Source organism: Megascapheus bottae, chromosome 16, assembly GCF_031878675.1.
Source record: "Megascapheus bottae isolate mThoBot1 chromosome 16, mThoBot2.hap1, whole genome shotgun sequence".
Lineage (NCBI taxonomy): Eukaryota > Metazoa > Chordata > Mammalia > Rodentia > Geomyidae > Megascapheus > Megascapheus bottae.
This window is the reverse complement of record NC_143524.1, coordinates 38,696,587-38,721,127: the sequence shown is the minus strand read 5'-3', so window position 1 is coordinate 38,721,127 and position 24,541 is coordinate 38,696,587. Positions and strand designations below refer to the sequence as shown.

At 42.9% G+C, this 24,541-nt stretch overlaps 1 protein-coding gene across 1 annotated transcript in view; it reads right to left on the bottom strand.

Moving 5' to 3' along the window:
* Positions 1-1,741: 1,741 nt before the first annotated feature.
* Positions 1,742-24,541, bottom strand: part of Scube2 (signal peptide, CUB domain and EGF like domain containing 2) — a 71,462-nt gene continuing 48,662 nt past the window's right edge. Inside the window, exons 17-23 of the mRNA XM_090349264.1 lie at positions 14,061-14,231; positions 12,281-12,448; positions 10,914-11,075; positions 9,806-10,003; positions 8,559-8,711; positions 5,002-5,081; positions 1,742-3,754 (exon numbers count right to left, since the gene is read on the bottom strand). Of these exons, the coding sequence (XP_090205390.1) occupies positions 3,602-3,754; positions 5,002-5,081; positions 8,559-8,711; positions 9,806-10,003; positions 10,914-11,075; positions 12,281-12,448; positions 14,061-14,231 (1,085 nt within the window). The 3' untranslated portion in view covers positions 1,742-3,601. The remainder of the gene's footprint in view (positions 3,755-5,001; positions 5,082-8,558; positions 8,712-9,805; positions 10,004-10,913; positions 11,076-12,280; positions 12,449-14,060; positions 14,232-24,541) is intronic.

Here is a 24,541-nt window from a genome sequence, read left to right as displayed (position 1 = left end):
TCAGAAAAATGCCATAACTTTATTGTGTGACATTGAAATCTATATTTCAACTCTGATCTCTCCCTGGGGCTTTACATAACCACTTGCCTATCTTCTGGCTCCATTCCACTTACATGTCTCATAGGGTCCTTGAACCTAGAATGGTCAAAGTAGAGCTCAGTCTTCTCCAGTGTCCCATGGCTTCCTAAGAAATCTAAAACTTGAAAACAATGATAATCACCAGTTTGGCTCACAAAGTTAATTTCTGCATGGCTCCATGAGGACTGCTCCACAAAACAGCAATCAGGATGGTAGGACTAGGGGATGGACAGCCCATTTGTTTTTGCCAGTCCTGGGGCTTGATCTCAGGGCCTGGACACTGTCCTTGGGCTTTCTCAAGGCTAGAGCCCTACCACTTGAGCCACAGTACCACTTCCATTTTTTTCTATGTATGTGGTACCAAGGAATCGAGTCCAGGTCTTCGTGCATGCTAGGCAAGCACTCTACCATTAGGCCAAAATCCCAGCTCCTGGACAGTCCATTTCTAAGATGGCTCACTCACACAGCTAGAAAGTTTTGCTAGCCTTCTCTATGCGCTCAGCTTGGCCTGTGAGTAGGGGCAAAGTTCCTCTGTACAGGCTGTTGTGGCTTCCTTTAGACACGGTGTCTGCATTGCAGTGGAAGCATCCCAAGAAGGTGAAGTAGATACAGCTGATGTCTTAAGTCCTGGACCTACAGCAACAAAGGGTTAATTCTGCTATATGCTCTCCATCAAACAATTACAACACCCAGATGTGGGACAGCAGCCACAGCCTTTACCTCTCCTTGGAAGGAAATAAAACGCTTTGAGGTCATGTTTTAAAATTGGCATGCATTCTAAATCTTTCAATCTATCAGTTGCTCAAGCAACTAGGAGGCATCTCTGCCTGCCATCTTTCCTTTTCTGCCACCCTTTTGCGCAGGTCAATCCCTCATTTCCATTACTATCACCCAGATCCAGCACCATCTGCTTCCTAACCTCCAAACGCCAGGATAAGGTCTTGATCTGTGTCGATGGCTTGTTCCTTGTTTAGTCTCCAAGTCTGTTTAAACCCATCTAAAACCTCACATGTATTGGCATAAAACCTAAATGCCCCCTTGTGGATCCCAAAGCCAATGGAGGGGCATCTGGTGCCACCTACCTTCTGACTAGACTGCAATACACACACACACACAGGCCTGTCCCTGCCCACAGCCTCACCACCGCACTGTGCCTCCCTCAGCTCCTCTGGAATGTCCTTCCTCCAGTTCCCCCAGGTTGCTTTTTTCTTGCCATGTAATTATCAGTTGAAATGTCATTTTCCCATACAGCACATTCATAGCTCCTAAATCTAAAATAACCATGCAGCCAGCGAGTTTTAATTTTCAACATAGCATTTACCAGTAGCCAATCCTTTTTAAGTTGATTTAGTTGCTTGTGGTCTGTGTCTTCTTTCTAAAATGAGTTAAAAGGGCAGCTACCCTGTCTTATCTCTGTGTACTGAGGGCTAAGAACAGTGCCTGACATAAAGGGTGTTCAATGAAGATGTATTAACTTTGTAAGGAGTGACAGTAGCCACAGCCAACCAGTCTTGCAGTGGGACCATTTCTTAAGGTGATAGACAGCCAGGGAGAGGAAGCTGGTCTCAGGGATTCAAGCTTGTACCAGGAGCACAGCTCTGGGGCATGGGCTGTTCCTGGAGGAAGCTACTTCAAGACTATGCCTACTCCCGTCAATTTATGGTATACTACCCCTAGCCTTCTGAGGAATCAGCAATATAAAACCTCACCTTATAGGCCTGGTATTATTAGTGTGCTTGGATAGGGTGGCACAGCTCAGCCCATGTTGCCTCAGTAGTAGTACAAACACTTAATCAGATTTATGTTACACTGGAATTTTCAAGGTTACCCTAAGACTCAGAAAAACAGGCCAAGTTCCAGGATAACAAATTCCAAGACCTTGTTTTAATGTTTTTTTAAATGATGTTCACACACTTGAAACTTGAAAATAGGCATTTAGGACCCATCTATATAAAGAAGAAAAGTTTCATTAGGGCTTTAAGAACTCAATGTTATTAATAGATTAAAAACAACAACATTGAGGTGAAAGGCAAGTTCAATAATAAAATAATAAGTCTTGTTTTTTATAAAAAATACTTATTAGACTTTTTTTTTAGTACTTTGGTGTACAGAATTGGGTACACAATTAACAAAATACAAAATGCCAAAAACCCATGCAGTTAATTTGAAGGGACTCTTTTGTCATTCACTGTAATGAGATTTTGTCATTCATTGCAATGAGATTTAAACATTTTTTTGTATGTGTATGTATGTGCTGGTACTAGGGCTTAAATTCAGGGCCTAATGCTCTCATTTCATTTTTTTTGTTTTTTTTGTTTTTTTTTTTCCTCAAGGCTAGTACTCTACCACTTGAGCCACAGCAACACTTCTAGCTTTTTGCTGAATTTGTCATGGATATGTCTGCTCAGGTTGTTTTGAACCTTAATTCTCAGATCTCAGCCTCCTGAGTAGCTGAGATTACAGTCATGAGCCACTGACACCCAGTAAGATTTAAATGTTTAAAAACTCAAACGTATGTGAGAAGAATGATGGAAAGGTTCCACTGTTCAAAGCAGTCATAACTGTGTGGCAGAGGCCCGTATACGGGTGCTTCCTATAAGGGTACCACCATCAGAGAATGAGGAGTAGCCAGCTCTGTCCTTGGAATTGGGGAAGGAAAGCAAACACAACAATATCACCTCACCAAGGCCACCTGGGTTTTGGCCTCCCCCAGGGTGAGAGCCTTCTGGGAGAAGTAGGCCTACTGACAGTACTAACTCAGACTAGGAGAAATTCTTTTCCATTGGTGGATGCTGTACACCAAAGAGACCATAGGCTGGTAGACAGACCCTTCCTAGCCTCACAGCTCAGCCTGGGGTGGTAGGGGGGAATTCCCCTCCCATGGTTAGGAGCTTGTGACAAGGAAAATGGGCAATGTGCATATATGATTATGTCTTCAGAAGGGCTTTGTTTTAAATCCAATTTCCAATTCTTTGTCTTCTCAGTCATTTTTTTAATGGTCACTGAAACTCACTGCTTAAAATCAAACTAATGTCACTCAGGTTGGAAAGGCTGTGGAGAGAATTCTCCAGGTCACAGGGTGGGTGAGTGATGCCTGGTGTCCCCCCCACACCCCAACCACGCCTCCTTCTGCCTTCAGACAAGCAGCTCCTCCTGTGACCTCCTTTCCCCTGAAGGCTGCTGGAGAAGGTGCGAGAACCAGGAAGGATGGACAGATGGGTGAGTCTCACCTCCACTGACTGAGGTCCAGCTCAACCAGCCGCCCCTGAATCCAACACATCTGCCACAGCATCTGAGAAGCCAGAGCAACTCAAAGCCCTTCTCAATCTGTATCCACAAGGCTGGGAAAGAAAAACCAAGTTCTGTTTACCAAAATATCTGTATTAGGTATAAAAATTGAACGCTGAAGAGTCACAAATTCTGGAGGTGGCGAAATCCAACTGTGCTGGTATGCAGAAGGCAGAAAACTCTAGCCCACTTAGCCCACAGCAAAACATTCATAATGAGTGGCACATGAGCACAGTCATTTGTAAGGCCTCAAAAACCTGGACACTTTGGAACGTAGCAATCTGATGAAAGATCTTGGAAACATCTCTCGGGACTCCTGGGCTGTATATTTGAAATAGTTTTGGGGATGGGCCAGGACATCAAACAGAGCCTTGATCAGTTTCTTATCCTAAAGAGAACAGAACTTTGTTACCGGCCAAAATATTCAAACATTCTGACATTGTGCCAATGGAACAATAATGACAATAATGACCTAGTATTAGGCAGGAGGTTGATGAGCTGAAAAACACTGGTGTGAAAATTATTTCCTCTGATTTTTATCTTCTTTCATTTTTTTCCTCTGATTCCTTTCATTATTTCCTCTGATTTTTATCTTTTTCATTTTTCCTAATTATCTATAATACATGCATTGCTATTATAAAAAGGGAATATAATATATTTAAAAAAACCCTGGATTTTCTTAACCAGCAAAGATATCTGCAGCACAGGACTTAGAGACTATTAAAAGGACTATCATTATGGGAGATAGTATTGTTAATTACTCATAGGAATTTAAAACTTGATGGACTTTGAGCTTCAAGGATAAACAAGGAACCAAAGGACCAAATATCTTTTACTATTTAGAATTTATTAATGTTTATTAGTAGTATATAAAAATATTGTTTTGTATGATTTAGGGTTTTCTTTTGTGCCAGAACTGGGGCTTGAACTCAAGGTCTGTCAATCTCCCTTAGCTTTTTCCACTCAAGGCTAGCCCTCCACCATCTGAGCAACACCTCTACTTCCAGCCTTTGGATGGAAAATTGGAGATAAGGGATTTTCTGTCTAGACTGACTTTGAACCATGATCCTCATATCTCAGCCTCCTAAATAGCTAGGATTACAGGAGTGTGCCATTCATGTCTGCTCTTAGTTTGGATTTATAAGTAAGTCCTTCTTCCAAACCCTGTCCCTCCACAAACTTCATTACTTGGAAATCACAAATTCACTTGACAACACTAAAGACAGAAACTCAAATTTTCTTTTCATTCTTTTTTTTTTTTTTAATTTGTCAGTCATAGGACCTGAACTCAGGACCTGGGCACTGTGTCTGAGCCATTTTGCTCAAGGCTAGTGCTCTACTACTTTGAGCCACAGCTTGATTTCTAGTTTTCTGGTGGTTAATTCAAGATGAGTCTCATGGACTTTCCTGCCCAGGTTGGTTTTGAACTGTGATCCTCAGATCTCAGCCTCCTGAGGAGCTAGGATTACAGATATGAGCCACCAGTGCCTGGTGATTAAGTCTGGAGAAGGAGCGAAGCTGACCCTGGCTTGGGACAGGCTCGGTGACTGAAAGGTGGCAGTAAGGAGCACATGGAGAACCTGTTCCTAGCGTGAGGAGCTCAGTGGGCACAAGACCACCTAAGTAAGTGCTCACCTTAAGTATCTCCTGGTGGTTCTCAGATGCATAGAGCCTTCCATCTCGAACTATGTCTTCAATGAGTTCCTGGTAGTCTTCTGTTGGAATAAAGGACATGTGATATAAACTGATAGAATTTTTATAAGCCTTTTTTTTTTTGTCAGTCCTGGGGCTTGAACTCAGGGCTTGGGCACTATCCTTGTGCTTTCCTCAAGGTCAGCGCTCTACCACTTGAGCACCACTTCCAGCTTATTTTTCCCTATGTGTGTGGTACAAAGGAATCGAACCCAGGTCTTCATGATTACTAAGCAAGCACTCTACCACTAGGCCAAAGTCCCAGTCCCTGAATTTTTATAAGCTTCTGTAAAGAACCCTTCTATGGCTGCTTCAAAACACTCTTACCCCAGAACTTCCCATCCTTCTCATCCCAATGTGCACCCAAGTCTGTCAGGTCAGCTCTCTGGGAGTCCTATCAAAGCCCATTCCTTTACTGCACAGCCACTGCTCTTTCCAGATGTGTCTACATTCCACACTTTTTCCTACAAACACTTGATCTCCAACAAGCGTATAAACTTAAAGTCATGACTCTGATCATTAAAAAGAAAAAGTCCCCCATCTACTATGACTTCATTCCACCTGCCAGTTTTCATCCTAAATCTTTGCAAAATTTTGTGGCCAAAGTTTTGAGTTTTGTAGCAGAACTTGAAAGAACAGTCAACACTTACTGTTTCTAATGCTTTATTTCTTTTTCTCCTAAAGCAAGTCCAATCATCTTTGGCTCCCATTCCACCTCCCAAACTACTTTCTGTTGCTGTAACTAAAGTCAATTGTGTGTGTGTGTGTGTGTGTGTGTGTGTGTGTGTGTGTGTGTGTGTGTATACACATGCACATGAGTGCCCCTGAGCTTTTTAGCTCCAGGCTAACACTCTAATATCTGAGCAACAACTCCATTTTCAGCTTTTTGGTGGTTAATTAGAGATAAGAATCTCAAGGATTTTCCTGCCCACACTGGCTTTGAAACCTTGATCCTCATATCTCAGGCTCCTGTGTAGCTAAGATTGAAGGTGTGAGCTGCTGATGCACAACTAGGGTCAACTCTTAGTTCTCATCCTCCTAGACCCATCAGTAGCTTTGACCTGACTGCTTACCAGTGTCCTGCTCCCAGGACACTGTGCCCTTTGGTTTTCTTCGTGTCTCACTTGCTGCTCCATCTAAAAAGTCCTTGCTTATCTTCCTCTCCCTGGCCTTTTCCAGAGCAGGGTCCAACGGCTCTGTACTGCCCTGCTATATCTATGTGCACTCCCTTGTGAGCTCTCCCAGGCTTTTTCTTTCCTCTCTATCCTTTGCTCTCAGTCTATAAAATAATCAAGCCTCTTACCCACCAAACAAGACTCCTTTATTTGAATAGAGGTATGGGTGAAGAATTTGGCTGGCTAAAGAAGAAGAAGAAAGCTGTTCATTCATCTTCTAACTAGGTTTGCTTTTTATTGAGACAGTCATACTATATAGCCCAGGCTGGCCTCAAACTTCCACCCTTCTGTCTTAGCCTCCTGAGCTTTGGAACTCACAAGAGCTCACCCTTATGTAGACTTGTTTATATTCTGTGTGTGTGTGTGTGTGTGTGTGTCTTGACATACACATAAAATGCTGTGCACATAGTATTCCTTCTCCAAATTCCCGTCTTTGAAGCCTAGTCTGCTCCTCACAATCATAATTCAAATCAAGCATATGCAAGGCCCAAATCTTTTCCAAATCCCAGACACATTAAAAATTGCCTCTTGGTATGCTTGTCATGTGCTACAAAGCCACACGAATTAGGAGAACATTGTTAGAGTGTGTGGGAGGAGCTCTGGGGAAGTTCCTACAGTAAATAGAAATTAATACTACACTATTCATAATTAGTAATTTGATACATGTGCAAAGTCATTGGTATCTATTAATGTGATTTTTTCTTATGCTTTTATTCTAATGAATAAGGATACAAGTTTTAAGCCAGGTATAGTGGCACATAGTTGAAATCTCAGCATATTTATAATTTTGGGAAGCAAAGGCAGGAAGACCATAAGTTCAAGGCCAGTCTGGATTACATAGTAAGACATTATCTCAAAAAATAAAACCAAAAAGAGCACAAGTTTGCCGGGCATGGTGGCTCACGCCTGTAATCCTAGCTACTCAGGAGGCTGAGATCTGAGGATCAAGGTTTGAAGCCAGCCTTGGCACAAAAGGACCTGAGACTCTTATCTCTAATTAACCTCTAGAAAATGGGAAGTGGGGCTTGGCTCAGGGGTAGGGCAGTAGCCTTGAGCTGAAGAGCTCAGGGACAGTGCCCAGGCCAAGTTCAAGCCCTATGACCTACAAAAAAAAAAAAAAGAGTATAAGATTATCTTATTTGAATCCCTATGCTACAGTGTGTTTACCTTAGAGCATGATTAGAGATTAGTAGTAGAAACTTAAGTTGTTGTATATTCTGGTATAATAGAAAACTAGACAACAGTTTGCCAGTACAATAGTTTCCTCTGTGTGTGTGAGTGTGTGTGTGTGTGTGTGTGTGTGTGTGTGTGTGTGTTCACGCACGCACAGGCACACATGTGTCTATGCTGGCACTGGGCCTTGAACTCAGGGCCTCATGCTCTTGCTTGACTTTTAGCTCTACCACTTTAGTTATGCCTCCAGTTCTGGGTTAATTGGAGATGAGAGTTTCATGAATCTGTCTGCCTGGGCTGGCTTGGAACCAGCCTAGTTTGAGACCAGTCTAGGCAAAAAGTTATCAGGACCCCCATTACAAGCAATAAGTTGGATATGACAGCACATGCAGAATACACAGTAGAAGGACTATAATCTGAGTCTAGCCCAAACAGAAACATGAGACTCTACCTAATAAAATAACTAAAGCCAAAAAGGGCTGAGAGTGTAGCCCCAGAGGTAGAGAACCTGCCCAATAAGCACATGGTGCTGAGTTCTTACTCTAATATTATCAAAAACAAGAAGATGGAGGAGGAGGAGGAAAAGAGAAGAAGGAAAGAAAATAAAGGTTAAAAGCCGGGCGCAGTGTCTCATACTTGTAATCCTAGCTACTCAGGAGGCTGAGATCTGAGGATCAAGGTTCAAAGTCAGCCGGGGCACTAAAGAACCTAAAGAACATGAGACTCTTATCTCCAATTAACAAGTAGAAAACTGGAAGTGGCACTGAAGCTCAAGAGGTAGGGTGGTAGCCTTGAGCTGAAGAGCTCAGGGACAGTGCCTGGGTCCAGAGTTCAAGCCCCATGACTGGCAAAAATTAATTAATTAATTAATTAAAGGTTAAAAAAATGGTAAGCAGTAAACACAAGTTACAGAAGAGATAATAACTATATCCACGTTCTTATCCATTAGGCTACACTTGCTTTTATAGATTTTCTAAACCATCTTTTCAACCCTATAGTCGGTGTTCCCAAATGCCCCTCTAAAATGTGGCATCATTCCCCACCTCCTGCCTGCCTTGCTGAGCATGAGTACTTGTCAGCAACCACCAACTGGTTCTGTCCAAAGCAGAACCTCCCCTGCTGGGCCCGCTGCCTGAGCCTCACAGGCCTTACCATCATATGTCACATAGGGGACCTGGAACCCTCGGGCGCTATTCCCTTCATTGGACTTAAACTGAATCCACAGCTTCTTTGACCTGGAGGTAAAGGCGATGGGCCGTTCGTATGTCTGGCAGGTTTCATAGGTTGTCACAGAATTGGATGAAGCTGCCAAGGGAAGTTGGAAGGGATTAGAGTTCAATACACATCACCAAAACACTCAAACCATCGAACAAGTTATGCTAACACAGGTCAGACCCAGTGATTCATCTGAACAGTGAAAAGACCAAGGTCTGGCTGGGAACGGTGCCCCAAGAGAGGGCTAAGCCAGAGGCACACAGGGTCAGGCAACTGCAGCAGCCTGGGTGTCCCGTTCATGGTGGGGGCTGGAACTCCACAGCCAGGATGCTGTCACCTAATGACCACCTCCACTGACCACAGTTTCCTGAGTCTGCAGTGTGCTTGGCATTCTAGGGGCTTCATTTAAGTCCCCTGCAAACCACAGAAAGCTGACCAGTCTTTTAAATAGGTAAGAACTTGTCTAGAACCAGCCAACAGTTAGACTGTGGGAAGGCCAAGATTCAAATATTCAAACTTCACATGACTCCAAGCACTTTAATAACTGATGAGGAGGGCAGGCCATGTGTGTGTATACAAATGGAGAGAGAGAGAGAATATATCTCACACACATAGTGGCCCCATATGGTGCCCTGGTTATTGTGTTTGTGCTTAGTCCTAGTAATAACTACACAGTAGTAACTATTATTTTAAAGGCTAAGAATACTGCAGTCCAGAAGGTTTGAAAGGTATACCAAGATCAGAGAATCAGGAAGCAATGGAGCTAGGATTGAGCCTACTCCTGATGCTGCCATTAAGCTATATTGGCAGTAGTGTCCCCTTGTGGACACTGGACTGTAAGGCAGGGCAGGAGGGGCCTCTCCTAGCTTGAACCATGGTTTTGGTCTTGTTGGTCTCTTAGTTATGATGCTACCCAGGTCTGGAGCCAGCGCTTCCTCACCCCAATGGGTGAGGGAAGGGAAGACTGCTCCAAGGAGGCCCTGACCCTAAGGTTTAGCTAGAAGCCTCAATATATGGCTTGAGTCTAAGTTTTGTTCCTTTGCAACTCTATAAATTCATAATCTGTCTCTGTTCTAATACGAGGTGTCTCTCTAGGCCTGCTCCTCATGTGGAAAGCCTGGGAGCACGTTGATCAGCTTCCTAGCTGGCCCAGGAAGGGGACAGAAGCAGAGAGTGAGACGCACAGGTTTTCCGCATCACCAGGTAGTCTCCACAGTCGTCCTCTATGGGCAGGAAGATCTCAGGGACCACAATCAGGATGCGGCGCTTCGGCGGCGGGTTGATGGTCCAGGTACACTCAGTGTTGGCTGGGTAGTTGCCTGGGTAGTTTGGGGATTCAATGTATCCTGTGAAGTCTCCCAGCTCCCCACCACATCTTCTGTCTGAAAAGGAAAGGCCATGAGTTCCAAGGAGGACACTAATCTGTCATCTCTGTCATGGCCACTGCTAGCTTGGCTGAGAACTGCAGCCTCCATCCCTCTCAAATGACACCATCTCAGGGATAAGTGTGTCCTATGTCAGAGCCCCTTGGGGAGCCGAGTTGCCTACCCTTTTCTCATTAGACTGAAGGTACTACATTCAACAAATGTAGCATTTGATATTTTGTCCATGTGTCAGGAAACCCATTAGATAGGACTTCTAGGCCTGTCAAAGTGAGGGAAACCAAGAGCATTTGACTGAGAGCTTTGATGAAAATAAGACAATTATTTTTATTTTTCTCTCATTAGCTGTAAATTAATATTATTTTTATTACTGGTATTATTATTATTAGCAGTACTGGGATTTGAATTCACATCCTCATGCTTACTAGGTAGGTGCTCTACCACTGAGCTATGCATCCCACAGCACATTTTATTTTTCTATGTATGTGGTACTGAATGCGGTCTTTGTGCATGCTAGGCAAGCACTCTACCACTAGGCCAAACTCCCAGCCCAGCACATTTTTATTTTTAAATAGTGAAGAGTTATCAGTCAATCATGAGCATATAGGGTCTTTACCTCTGGCACCAAAGGCAAAGATCACATGTGCAAACACATAGCCCTCAGGCTTATCTCTGTTGGCCAAATTTCCACTCGGCTAGTATATGTCACCCAAAGCTATGGAAGCCCAGGACCAAGAGAGTATTGACCCTCAAAGAGCTTATGATTTATTACTATTAGGCACAAAAGAAAGTAGATGGCTCTGACCTCTGCTTCTCCTTCCCACTGCCCCTCCCCCCTACCCCAGCCTCCATTGGGCTCAAATACTTGCTCTCTAACTCAGACTGTGAAAAGCCTTCAGGAGAGACCTACTTTTACACTGTGTTATGTTTGTAGAGCCATCAAAGTCAGTTGTTGTGTTTCCTGGGCAAGAAACACAGTTATTTTTTCCAAATTCAGGCTGGTATGTCCCCGCTGGACAACGAATGCATCGGTGAGTGGTGGTGTTGTAGAAATGTCCAGGTGAACACTGAACTGTAGGCCCAGGGAGGGACGGGGACAAGAACAAAAACAAAAAAACTTTAAAAGAGCCAAAAAAAAAAAAGGCAACACAAAAGCTTTCAACATTTGTGAAATACGTTAGCATGTTCAAGTGAAGGAGTGCTTTTCTATCAAAATGGGGCTGATCAACTCTTCCTTCCCTAAATAGTCTGTGTGGGAGGGACTCTGACACTGAAATCCAAAGGAACGGGAAGATGTGCAGATGGGGAAATGTGAGAGGGCAAACAATATCAAGATATATTGCACCTTGGAATGAAGATGGCAAAATGAAACCCACTAAAGCTACTGAATAATGGTGGGGGGGGAGAAGAGTAAATGAGAAGTGGGTCTGATTATTACTGCATATGCATGTGCAAAATCCCTTTGAACAAATAGCATACACTAGTATGTATATACATACATATATATATATATATATATATACATGTGTGTGTATGAAGAACAGGAATGTAAAACAGATCTTATCTGAGATGGAGATACTAGTAGTGGGGAGGGAAAATGTGAGAAAGGTGAATATGGGCAAAATACTTCATGTGTGAAATGGAATGATGAAGCTGAGAGGAGGGCGAGGGCTAAGTGATAGAGGGAGGGTCTGTATATTTACACATATATAGACGTGTCAAAATACAACTGATAGATGAAATAATTTGTGTGTGTGTGAGAGAGAGAGAGAGAGAGAGAGAGAGAGAGAGAGAGAGAGAGAGAGCGCACCACATGTCTTCTAAGAGCATGTGTTCAAGCAGCAGCAGCTACATCAAGTCTTCAGGCAGCATGAGCAAGTGTGATCTGAGTGGAGAAGGGGACACAAGGTTAGGTTTAGACTCGGGCTTCCTGGAAGAAGCAGTGATAGAAAAGTTCTGGAAAAGGAGTAGGAACTGAATTTGAAGCTCAGAGATCTAAGCCAGAGCACTAAGAAGGAGGAAGGCTGGATGGAAAGTCCAGGGAACCTATGTGCAAAATCTGCACATCTCTCCCAGATTACCCCTTCTCAGCCCTGTCCAAAGGAGCCAAAGTGGCTGGGGAGATGTTTCCCAGAGAGACTGAGCAATCCCTGTTAGGGACCTCAACTCTTTGCCTGGGGCGCCGCACACAAACAGGCTAGGTAACAGGACTTCACCAGACTCCTATGGCACTCAGGAGATTCACTTCTACAACAAAGCAAGCAGCCAAGTGCTCACCTCTAGTCTCACAGTCCTGGAAGGATGTGGCTCCCACATATTTGGTGGGGAGGCTTCCTCCACAGGGGAAGCAGAAAGTTCGGCCCACATCAGGCTGGAATGTGCCCAGGGCACAGGGCTGGCAAGGTGCAAAGCCATCTGTAGAATATTCACCGGGTTGGCACAGACCTGCAGGATAGCAATAGTCTAAGGTGAATGAAATCCCTGGGCAGACCCTTTCCCCACCACTCTATAGATGAGGTCAGCTAACTTTGGTGAACTCTGTTGCCCTGGGCTGACCTGAGATGCCATCTCGGTAAGTGAGGCACAGAGTTAGCGTAGTCCTGCTGCTGCCCTGATTAGGGAGCAGGTGAGCTGAAGTGTTCTACACAGGACGTCATAGTACTACAGTTCTATGTTCTAAGTGTTCTACACAGTTCTACCTAGTGCCAAAGGTGTACACCCAGGAGTCAAGTGCCTCATGCTTCCAAAGCATGGGAAAGGTCCCTGTATGGTCTTAGGCCTAAGCAAACACCCTATCCAGCGACCGTTACCATAAAGAAAAATGAATCAAATTGCTAATTAGACCCACTGTATGCTCTCACCTAGCTGATTAACTCCTCTTGATACAGAGTAATTTACTATGCTATCACTCCTTGCACTGTGGTGTGTCCTTCAATTACTTTACCAAATACAACCAGCCCCAGTGTGTATCGACAGAGGGACCGAGTGACGTTTACTTTCAGTATTTTTTTTTCAATGCTAGGAAAGAAAGCATAATCATTAACAAAAAAAGATTCCGAAAAGCACATGTTCCTTAGAAATTGTCATGGCATAGGCAAGGTGCTATAAAAATCTGTTCTCACCAGGCTTGGTGGCTCACATCTGTAATCCTACCTACTTCAGGAGGCTGAGATCTGAGGATCACAGTTCAAAGCCAGTCTGGGAAGGAAAGTCTGTGAGACTCTTATCTTCATTTAACCACCAGAAAACTGAAAGGGGTGCTATGGCTCAAAGTATAACCTTGAGCAAAGGTGCTCAAGGACAGCATCTATTACCAATTGAAATGACTTCCAAGTTAGCATGCAGAAGAGATCATTAAAAACTCTTTATAGAGGAGGGGCTAGTTTAAACACAATAAACAGATGGGTATATTTGTTTTAAATTAAAGAGCTCTGAATTTGAGACTAAAGCTGAAAGAAAAATCAGACTTACTTTCTCTGTTTGATGCTTTCAGATTCCTTGTAGACTGAGAGATCATTCAGATCTTACTTGTGAATATTTAAAGCAAAGAAAGTATGGCATTATGTTACCCTTTTCTGCTATTCTAGCCTTTTCTTTTCTTTTTTTTTTTTTTGGTGCCAGCCCTGGGGCTTGAATTCAAGGCCTTATACTCTTCCTTGGCTTTTCTGCTTAAAGCTGGTGTTCTACCACATGAACCACGTCCCTACTTCTGGCTTTTTGCTAGTTAATTAGATATCTCGAGATTTGTTTCCTGGGCTGGCTTCAAACTGCAGTCCTGAGATCTCAGCTTCCTGAGTAGTGAGGATTACAGGTGTGAGCCACCAGTGACCTACTTTGTCCTCTACTTATTGCACAATATAAGCATTAGCCCAGATTTCCAGTGCTGATCTAGGCACTAGAAAAAACAAAAATAAACCCAACATCACTGCTATTTGCTACTTGTAGGAAGCCCAAGATCTAGTGTGCATTATCCAGTGTCCCTGAGAAGCCCCCATGTCTTAGCTTAAACGATGATGGCATTGCAGATCAGAGGAAGAAGGAGCGACAACACTCTTACCTCCACATGCAGAAACATTCCAAGCTTCTGGCATTTTCAGGGGCCCAGGATTTTCTGGTCTTGGACAAGGTTCACAAGTGAGTTGACCTTCCTCATTCTGGAAGGTTCCATTTGGACATAAAATGCAGCGTTCTTGTGCTCCATCATTGTATGTCCCAGCCCTGCAACTGACTAGCCAAAGGAGAGACAATCAGGTCAGTCCAGGGGCAGAGGCTGAGGAAAGATATGTGAGTGAGAAGGGAAGTAGATGGTGTGGACACATGTTCCCCATGCAAACCCTCTGTATACTATCTAGTCCCCACTGCCTCTTGGTTCCTGATTCCTATCACCTCTGCTCAAGGCTTTACATATCTGTCTTTCCCATGCCATGAGCTCTTTGGGGGAGGGATCATAAGGTTTGAGTTATTTTGTAGCAGAAGTATGCAATGTTTGAAGTGATCATTTTAAAATCTCTGAATCACCCTATTACACCGGGCTATCAGAGAACTAAAAAAGTGAAAGCCAATCAATGGACCTAAGTTTAACACTGGAAAAAAAATCAAGAAGAGAGTGTTATTAATTCTGGCTAGGCAGCATCCTTAAGGCTTCCTAGAAGAGGTGATACATGTGTGGAACACTGAAGGATGGATAAGATCTTTCCATGTATAATAGGGGCAAATTATAAAGATTCATACATGATATATAGGAACAAAGGAAAGGAATAGTTTATAAAAGTTCTTGAATGAAAGCCGGGAATGGTGGCTCACGCCTGTAATCCTAGCTATTCAGGAGGCTGAGATCTGAGGATTGCTATTCAAAGCCAGCCCGGGCACTATGGACAGCAAGATTCTTATCTACCAGAAGTGACACTGTGGCTCAAGGGGTAGGGTGGTAGCCTTGAGCTGAAGAGCTTAGGGTCAGTGCCCAGGCCTAGAATTCAAGCCCCATGACTGACCAAAAAAAAAAAAAAAAAAAAGTTCTTGAATGATAGGTATTTGGATTTTATTCTGCAGGTAATGGTGTTACTGAGCTGGGCACCGGTGGTTCATGCCTGTAGGCCTTGCTACTCAACAGGTTGAGATCTGAGAATTGCACTGTCAAACCAGCCCAAGCAGGAAAGCCCATGAGACTCTCAGTTCCAGCTAACCACCAAAATGCAGGAAGTAGAGCTATGGCTCAAAAAAAAAATGCTTAGGGGCAGAGTTCAAGTCCCAAGAGTAGAATAAAAAGGAACAATAACAATGTCTACACACCTCTTCATATTAATGTAAAATTTTATATATGAACTCCAAGATATGGAAGGAAGAGATCTCTTTTATTTTTTGGTGATTCTGTCTTCTTCATGTATGGTATATTCAAGTGTATATCTTTGGGAGGGTTAGGAGGAAGACACAAACAGTAGGAACTATACAATTCATGGATGGAGATGGGAAGGAAGAACTAGAAAAGTGTGAGAGAACAGAAGACACTGTAGGAAAGGAAACGTACTCATTCCCTGACTTGTGTGATTGTAATCCCTCTGTACATCACCTTTAGAATAACAATAAATTATTAAAAATTTTAAAAATCAACTTAAAAAGCAACAACAAAAACATCTTATTTGTAATAAAATGTATTACAAAGAGCAAATCTTTCTAAATATCCCCTGGAAGAAGAAATGGACAATTAACAAACTATGCTTCTGGCTGCATTTCTGATGTTGTTAGTAAAATAGAATGTATACATTATTTTATGGTCTGAGAAAAATGTAAATATACTGAATTCAGCCTCAGAGCAGCCTTTGTAATAGCTGACATTCGCTGAGTGCTTACAATGTAGTAGTAGACACCATGCCAAAAGCTTTACCCACATTATCTCATCTGATCCTTCACATAGCCATGAGAAGCTGGGCGATGCTGTTAGCTCTGCTTTACAGAAATAAACATTCAGAGAAGTTAAAAAAATTGGCCAAGGTCTGACTGCCAATTTGTGAAACGTACTGATGGTAATATCAAGAGTGTTGAGTTTAAGGGAGAAAAAAGGTTATTTAAACAAAGTACAGAGTAGAGCACAATTCAAGGGTTTCTTAAGGATTTTCTATAGGATCAGAGGAACTTGACTGGAACAAATACATTCTCTTTTATAACTAACTGCCAAGAAAAGGAAAAATACCCACATTATAAAGTTGGTTGTCCTATTTCTCACATGTCTATAAAGAGGGATCTCTTTCCGTGCTATCCTACAAATGCAATTTATATAGGTGAAACACTGCAGAGTTGTCTATCATCAGTTGGGTTGGGTGTTGCAAAATATGTGTTTTTGTTCTTCACTCAGTAGTCTTTTGAAAATGAGGTTTTGGGATCAAAATGAAGAAATGCCATGATTCAAATATTTCTAGAAGTAAATGCACTCAACCAGCAAAGTCTGAGCTAATGCTCAGAAAAAAGCAATGCTTTTCTGTATTATTTAGATTTTCTTCTTCCACATTTTTATCAGCATAAACTGCACAAAGGTGTTTCATTGTGGTATTTACATGCATGCATACATTACTTTGATCAAATTCACCCCTTTATATTACTCTTTCCTACTTCTTTTCTCTCCTTCCTAAGTTTTTAGTATGTTTAATTATACTGTTTTTAATCTCTATATCTACTATTTCTATACTATTCATATCCCCTGTTACCTTCTCCTTTCCCCCTTAGATTTTCTTTTACAACTTCCACGTATCATTGTACACAATTTCCTAATTTTCCCAATTAAAATATTTAGTGTCCCATCTTGCTTCTCTTGGAAAACAATCTTCAAATGAGTAGGATATATCCATCTGTAGCAAACAGAATACTTTCCTCTAAATGCCGCCTTGTGGACAATGGCTTCCATGCTACTTCCAGCCCATCTCCCAAGAAAAGGCAGGCTGAATGATGTCCTAGGAAGTCTGACATGTCGTGCTGTTTCACCTGTCCATCCCAATGCCTAGAATTACTCTCTACAAGAGAATAACTCTTTTATGGCGCTCATGAGTGAAGCTGTCAGGATACTCATTCATTCATCTAAAGGGAAATTCTTTCCATATGGTGACCATGACTCCAGGAAGAATTCCATGCATCCTGAGGTCGAGGCAGACATCATGGTGGCCATCGAGGTGCCCGTTGGGCAGCAGAGGCCTCCCTCCCTTGGGACAAGCCCAGACATGGTTCTCACAGACCCAAGGATCTGCAGGAGTTGGACTACAATTGGTGTTGCTACATCTTGGGACTATTCAAACCCCACAAAGCCTTTTCAAGAGTCCATTTTGAGAGGCTTCACAATATCCCACATCTGTTGCAATTTCTTACATGATCAAAGGACTAAAAAATGCCCCTCTGACTGCCCTGTGCACAAGAGGGCCTCATCCTTTTCCCCCCACAGTGAAAAGCCTGCTTCACATCAACCACCTCATATTGTCAGTCACAATCTCCATTTTCCTTCTGGAGAGAAAGGCCTATGGAAACAATTCATGCCAAGCACCTTCCAAATGCATGTTTCTTTCCCAAGACAAAAATGAGCTGAACACTAAAAACCAACTTGGAATATCACGAAGAGATGTCTGGAAAACAGCCCTTTGCATAGGTTCTGGAGGATCTGGCCTCAATCACACGTCCCAGTTGCTTTCCTCTTCTTGAGCAGCCAGCCTGTGCTGCTGCCCTAGACAAAGGAGGCAATTGCCCTCAGAACGCTTCACTATCACATCAGAGCTTTTGTGTATCTGCAGTGACCATTAAAATCCCATTCTCAAATCCTGCACAGCTGTTTTTGACTTCTCTTTAAAAAAAACAAAAAAAAAAAATACAAGAAAGCTTTTCTAATGCAAAAGGGAGAAACCAGCAGGGACCAGGATTAATGGTGACAAAGAGATCTCAAGGCTTGCCCTCTTTTCAGCACTGTGGCCTTTGAGTATTCCAGGCGATGGACAAACTCTAAAGTCCCACTGTGGCTAAGATGGTGAGCCTAATAAAAGGGGTCACTCCGGAGCATCTCACTGTTATCTTAAGAATTGTGCCTTGACTTCTGAAGGAGAGCCATACGCAGCCCCTGTGGATTCCCAGGGTATCCCAAGGCTGTTGCTTTGTCTCAGCTCTGAGGACACGGAGTCCCAGGACTGCTGTGGACCCAGGATCCCAATCTGAGCCCTCTTTAAAGGAGTGCCCTCAGAAAATAGGAGATAGCACTTCCTTGGACTGATTGCTTTTTTTCACTATCTGCCCAGGGTTTTGGTGTGTGTTCAGGTTTGCTATTCAAGTACATGCATATAGTTGGGGTAGAGAAAGGAGTCCAATGTGACACTTTTCCTTGCTGGGCTTCCAAATGTGTATGTTGTCTTTATGCCTAAGAGTTAACTGGGACTCAAATACCAAGAGCCTTTGTGCCCTCAATGTTAGTATTTCTCTAAAAATTTGCCCTCTGCCCTCTATCCATGTTCCCCAAGCTCCTTGGAGTTTCGTCTGTTGTTACTGTGAAGATTCATTTACTCTTTCATTCAAGCAGTATTATTATTGTGTTTTTGTGCTAACATTAAGATTTGAACTCAGGACCCTGGGCACTGTTTTGCACAAGGCTAGTGCTCTACCATTTTGTTTTATTTTATTTTTCGCCAGTCACAGGGCTTGAACTCTGAGTCTGGGTGCTGTCCCTGAGCTCTTCAGCTCAAGGCTGGTGCTCTACCACTTAAACCACAGCACCACTTCTGGTTTTCTGGTGGTTAATTGGAGATAAGAAGCTCATGGACTTTTGTGCCTGGGCTGGCTTTGAACCTCAGTCCTTAGATCTCAGCCTCCTGAGCAGGGAAGATTATAGGCATGAGCCACCAGCACCCAACTTGCTCTACCATTTTAAACCATAGCTCCATAATTCCACTTGAGCCGTTGTTTTTTAATTGGAGATAAGGCTCATGGACTTTCTTGCCAGAGCTGGCTTTGAACCATGAATCTTATATCTCTCAGCCTCTTGAGTAGCTGAGTATAGTTGTGAGATACCAGTACCCAGCAGCACTGCACTCTTGCCTGGCTTTTTTGCTCTACCTGGCACTATGCCATTTGAGCCATGCTTCAGTTTACTCAAGCAGGTATTATGTATCCAATTATGCAACAGACATAAACATGCCTTAACAGGACCCTTAGTCTTGTGGAGAATATGACCCAAAAAATGGGCGTACACACACACACACACACACACACACACACACACACACACAGTAGGATGCCAAAAAGTGGTATGATGGAGAAAATAAACCAGGGTAATGGGATGAAGTAGTGGAGTTTGCATGTATGCCAGTTCAGACAGGTGGCTATGAAAGGCCTCTCTAGTCAGAAATCAAAATAGAATGAGGAAAATAGCCTAATACCAGAAGGCCTGTGTCTCAGGAACATGACAAAAGGTGACATGAATTTTAAAAGCTAGGAAGGGCCAGCGTGTGCATGTTCATCAAAGAAAGAAGGCCTTATTAAGTATTGGCACTCAGAAGGCTGAGATCTGAGGATCACAATTTGAAGCCAGCCCAGGCAAGAAAGTCTATGAGTCTCTTTTCTCCACTAAACTACCAAAAAAGACAAAATGGAACTGTGGTTTCAAGCGATGGAGTGCTCGCCTCAAGCACAAAAGTACAAAGACAGGGCATATGCCCAGAGTGTAAGTCCCAGGACGGCACTGCCCTCACCCCACAAAAAAACCAACATAAGTGTTAGAGGTGCTAAAAGAAGGAGCAATGCAGTATGCTGTATATTTCTGGGTGACCTGGCTTCTGTGTAAAAGGAGACTGAAGACAAATGAGAGAAAGGACACTCGGAACCTGTCACAACAGACAGGGATTTGGAAGAGAGTAGTAATCAAGAAGTTAGAGGGAAACTAGCTGGGTTCAGCACCATCTGAAATCAGCCTGACATGACTCACCAGTGGATTAGGGGAGGAGCATGGCAAGGGAGATATTAAGAAGGCTACAGGATTTGGGCTAGAGCAACTAGGTAAACAGCAAAAGGAGAAGTGGGGGTTTCACTGGGAGGGAGGGGTGAAGGCAAAACTATTGAGTTTGAAATACCTTTTGGTCATCCAAGTTTCACTGCTAAAGAGGCACAGGCTCCCTGGGGCCTCTGAGATCGAATACTATACACTCAGGAGTTCAGAATGATCCACCAACTGTGGTGCCCTGTGTGGATACATTCTTAGATCTACATGTATTCATTTTGCCTATTAACAGGAGCCCTACAGAGCCCCACTGGTAAGAATATGGTGGAAGATTGGTCCCTCACTCCATCTGCTTCTGTACATGTCAAGGAACAAATGTGGAGATGAAAGATCTCCAGGAACAGAGAAGATCTGACATCCCACAATCCTGGTGTGTGTGTGTGTCCTTGCGGAGGGAATAACTGATTTACTTTTTTTTTTTTTTTTTTGCCAGTCATGGGACTTGAACTCTGGGTTTGGGCACTGTTCCTGAGCTCTTCAGCTCAAGGCTACTGCCCTACCCCTGAGCCACAGTGCCACTTTTGGTTTTCTGGTGGTTAACTGGAGATGAGAGTCTCATAGACTTTAGTGCCCAGGCTGGCTTTGAAATGTGATCCTCGGATCTCAGCCTCCTCAGTAGCTAGGATTACAGACATGAGCTACCATGCCCAGCTTGATTGATTTACTTCTTACAACTATTATAGTAACTGACTCTAATAAAGTAGAATTACTGATTATAATGTTTGGTTTCAACCAAAGTAATCATCACAAAATAAGTAACAACAGCTCTGGGTGATCTTGAATAAAACACTTCCACCAGAGGTTGCGTCAATAGTGTTACGTATGCACCTGGGAAAAGCACATCATGAGGAAGAACCTGGCCGATCTCAAACATGAGATCCTCTTGCTTCAGATTACTAAGTGCTGGGATTACAGGCATGTATCACCATGCTTGGTTTAAAATCATTTTTCAAGTCTTCATTGCTTTTGGAATTTTTACCCTGAGATAACAGATGTACGCTGTGTCTTTGTGCATGTGTGTATGTGTGTGGGGGCCTGTATGCACACTCACATACACACACACACACACACACTTAGGGTTTTAATTTAGAACCTTGCACTCTCACATAGTTTTTGTGCATAATGCTCATGTTCTACCACTTGAGCCAAACATGTACTTCTGACCTTTTGCTGGTTTATTGCAGATAAGAGTCTCATGGATTTTTTTTTTTCTGCCTAGACCAGCTTCAAACTGCAATCCTAAAATCTCAGCCTTTTGAGTACCTAAGATTACAGGCTTGAACCACCAATGCCCAACTATTTGTTGTTGTTGTTGCTCTGGGGATTGACCCCAGGACCATGCACTTGCTAGGCAAGTGTTTTGCTCCTGAGCTGCATCCCAGTCCCATAAACTTATAGCTTTTTGGTGGTTTAAGAATGCCACAGACAGGGCCAGGAGTGTGGCCTAGTGGTAGTGTACTTGCCTAGCATGCACAAAGATTCTATTCCTTGGTACCACATACCCAGAAAAAGCTGGAAGTGATACTGTGGCTCAAGTTGTGGAGCACTAGTCTTGAGAAAGCTCAAGGACAATGCCCAGGCACTGGGTTCAAGCCCCAGGCCTGGCAAAATAATAAATAAATAAATAAACTCTTTTTCCCTGTTCCATAGCATCCTACAGATATGTGTGCTTCCATTCCTAATCCCCCTTTAGCTTTTTGCCTTCTTTTATTGGGTTTATTTCTAGAACTTTCTATTAGTCTCCCTGCTTCATGTTCCTCCTGCCTCAGCCCTTCACAGCCCAGCATGGGATTTCTAGGCTGGCTTCACTCTCTGGGTCTACCCTGGCTTCACTTCCTAACTCAACTCCCTGGAACTCCTCTTTGACTCCATCTTCAGCTCCCTTTCTGTATTTGAGATTTCATTCTTTCTCAGGCTTCCCAGAGCCTTTTATCTTCTTCTATGACTTCTATAAATCTCTTCAGATTATTTCTTCCCCAGTGATCACATTCATCTAATCATTCAATCAATCCATTGGCTTTTTCTCAGTGCCTTTCTCTTGTATATGAAACAGGGCTGGGTGAGATGAGGGCCATGTGGGAACCAAGAGGAAGGATCAGAGGCTAAGGCAGAAACTTCTGGACTAACTCCAAATGCCCTTTATTGTGCACCCTGACCCACATTACCTAAATGCTGCTTCTCTTCCTCCTACATGTTTCTCTAACTCACTGCATCCTGTGCACTTCAGCTAGTGCCCCCATGGTCTCAATATCCACATAGGACACTCTCAAAAGCTCCTCCCCCCACCATTGGTCTTTCTCATTTCCTTGGAGAAGGCATCTCTGACCCTGCCCTGGAAGACTAAGTACAGCACCCACCAGAGCTGGCCCTTGGAATGTTTTCCATCTGAGTGTATGCTATGAGGGAGGTGACCCCAGAGCCCAGGAGAGGTGAAAATATACTTAAACTGAGAGTTAGAAACAGACTTCGAATCAGATCTGGATTCAAATTCTGCCTCTGTTCCTTAATTCTTGGGTAACACTGGGAATGCTTACTTTCCCATGCCTTATTCTTTATGATATAATAAAGATGTGAAAATTGAATAAAATTTTAAGGTACTTAGGATAGTGTTGAACACATTTTAAGTGCTCAATAAATGTCAATATTTTACTCAGTTATGTTTTGTTTTAGTTTTGAGACAGTGTCTCACTATGTAGCCTAGGTTGGCCTCAAATTTATAGCCTCCTACCTCAGCCTCCAAACTGTTTGGTAGTACAGGCCTGTGCCACCACATACAACTTTGTTGTTTTATTGCTGTTGTTGTTTGTGTTGGGCTTTTTGTGTGTGTGTAGGCAGGTAATGTGCATTAAGCTATCTTCAATGATGTTGTTATTGGATTATTTTTGGTTGGGGCTAGTTTAAACTCAAAGCCTCTTGCTTGCTAGGCAGGTGCTTTACCACTGAGCAGTTCTTCTAGCTCTTTTTTGAACTGGTTTTTTTTCAGATAGGGGCTCACTTCCTGCTTAGATGCACTTGGGCGTATTTAGGGCTTCTGGTTGTAGCTAGGGTAGCAGGAGCTCGTCACCTCACCCAGCTCTGTACTGAGAAAGGATCTTTTGAATTTTTCTGCCCAAGCTGACCTCAAACTGCAACCCTACGGCCTCAAGCTCCTACGTAACCAGAACTTCAGGCATGAACCATCTGTGCCTGGCTACTTAAATATTATTTCAAATGCTTTCTATTATTGTTTTCATTAGCTTACATTAGTTATACAGAGGGGGTTTCATTGTTATATTTCTACACATTATTGTAAACACCTTTCTAATGAAATGAATGAGCTACTCAATCTATGAGATAAATATTACACTTAGAGCTAACTTACCATTCATTGTGTATGATACATATGCACGGACTAATATTGGTCTATATAGCCAATGAAGAGTTAATCTTTTCCTTAGAAAAGAACTTTTTTGGCTGGGAGTTTGGCCTAGTGGTAGAATGCTTGCCTAGCATGCAGGAAGATGTGGGTTCCGTTCTTCAGTACCACATACATAGAAAAAGGCGGAAGTGGTACTGTGGCTCAAGTGGTAGAGCTCTAGCCTTGAGAAAGCCCAAGGGCAGTGTTCAGGCCCTGAGTTCAAGCCCGAGGACTGGCAAAAAAAATAGAAAAGAAAATTTTTACCTGTTTGAGTTCATACAATTTGTCAATTTTGGAAGAACAAGAATATAATTCCAAACTCATTCCTTTCTCAAGCTTTTTTCATTTGCTGGTCCTTCCCATCATGGAGCCCCTACTACCATCAGGGCTTTTCCAAGCCAGCTCTTCCTCACCCATCCAACCCACTACCAACTCCTTTTACCCTTCCAACTTCTCAGTTTTATTAACTTCACAGCACAGAAGTCTTTGTCTCTCTCTCTTTTTTTCTTTCTTTCTTTTCTTTCTTTCTTTCTTTTTTTGTGTCTGTATTGTAGCTTAAATGCAAGGCCTGGGCCCTATCCTTTAGCTTCTTTGCTCAAGGTTGGCATGTGAGCCACAGCCCACTTCTGGAGTTTTGCTGACTCTCCTGGACTTTCCTGCCTGAGCTGGCTTCAAACTGTGATCTTCACATCTCAGTATCCTGAATAGCTATGATTATTAGTTTTAGTCACCAGTGCCTGACTTTTTAATTTCCATCTCCCTGTTAAAATAAGAACTTCATAAGCACAGGCCCTGTTCATTATGTTCCCACAGCTTCTTCTGACGCACATGGAGGAGACAGAATGGTAGTTCCATCAATCCTGGTTGAATTCATTTTCTCAAGTTGCTATTACTGTTAAAAACTGAACTAAACTTCCTAGTCTCTCAAGAGCCTAAAAATACATATACCAATTTGCCAGTTATGTGGATTATATTTCTTAAAAATCCCAGCAAGTTTTAAGAATATAAAAATGGATATGTTATCAAGTAAAATGTGTGCTGATGTATATACATCTATATGTACCTTTTGAAACCATGTAGCCTAGGCTAACCCCAAACTTGCAATCCTCATGTATCAGCCTCATGGTGT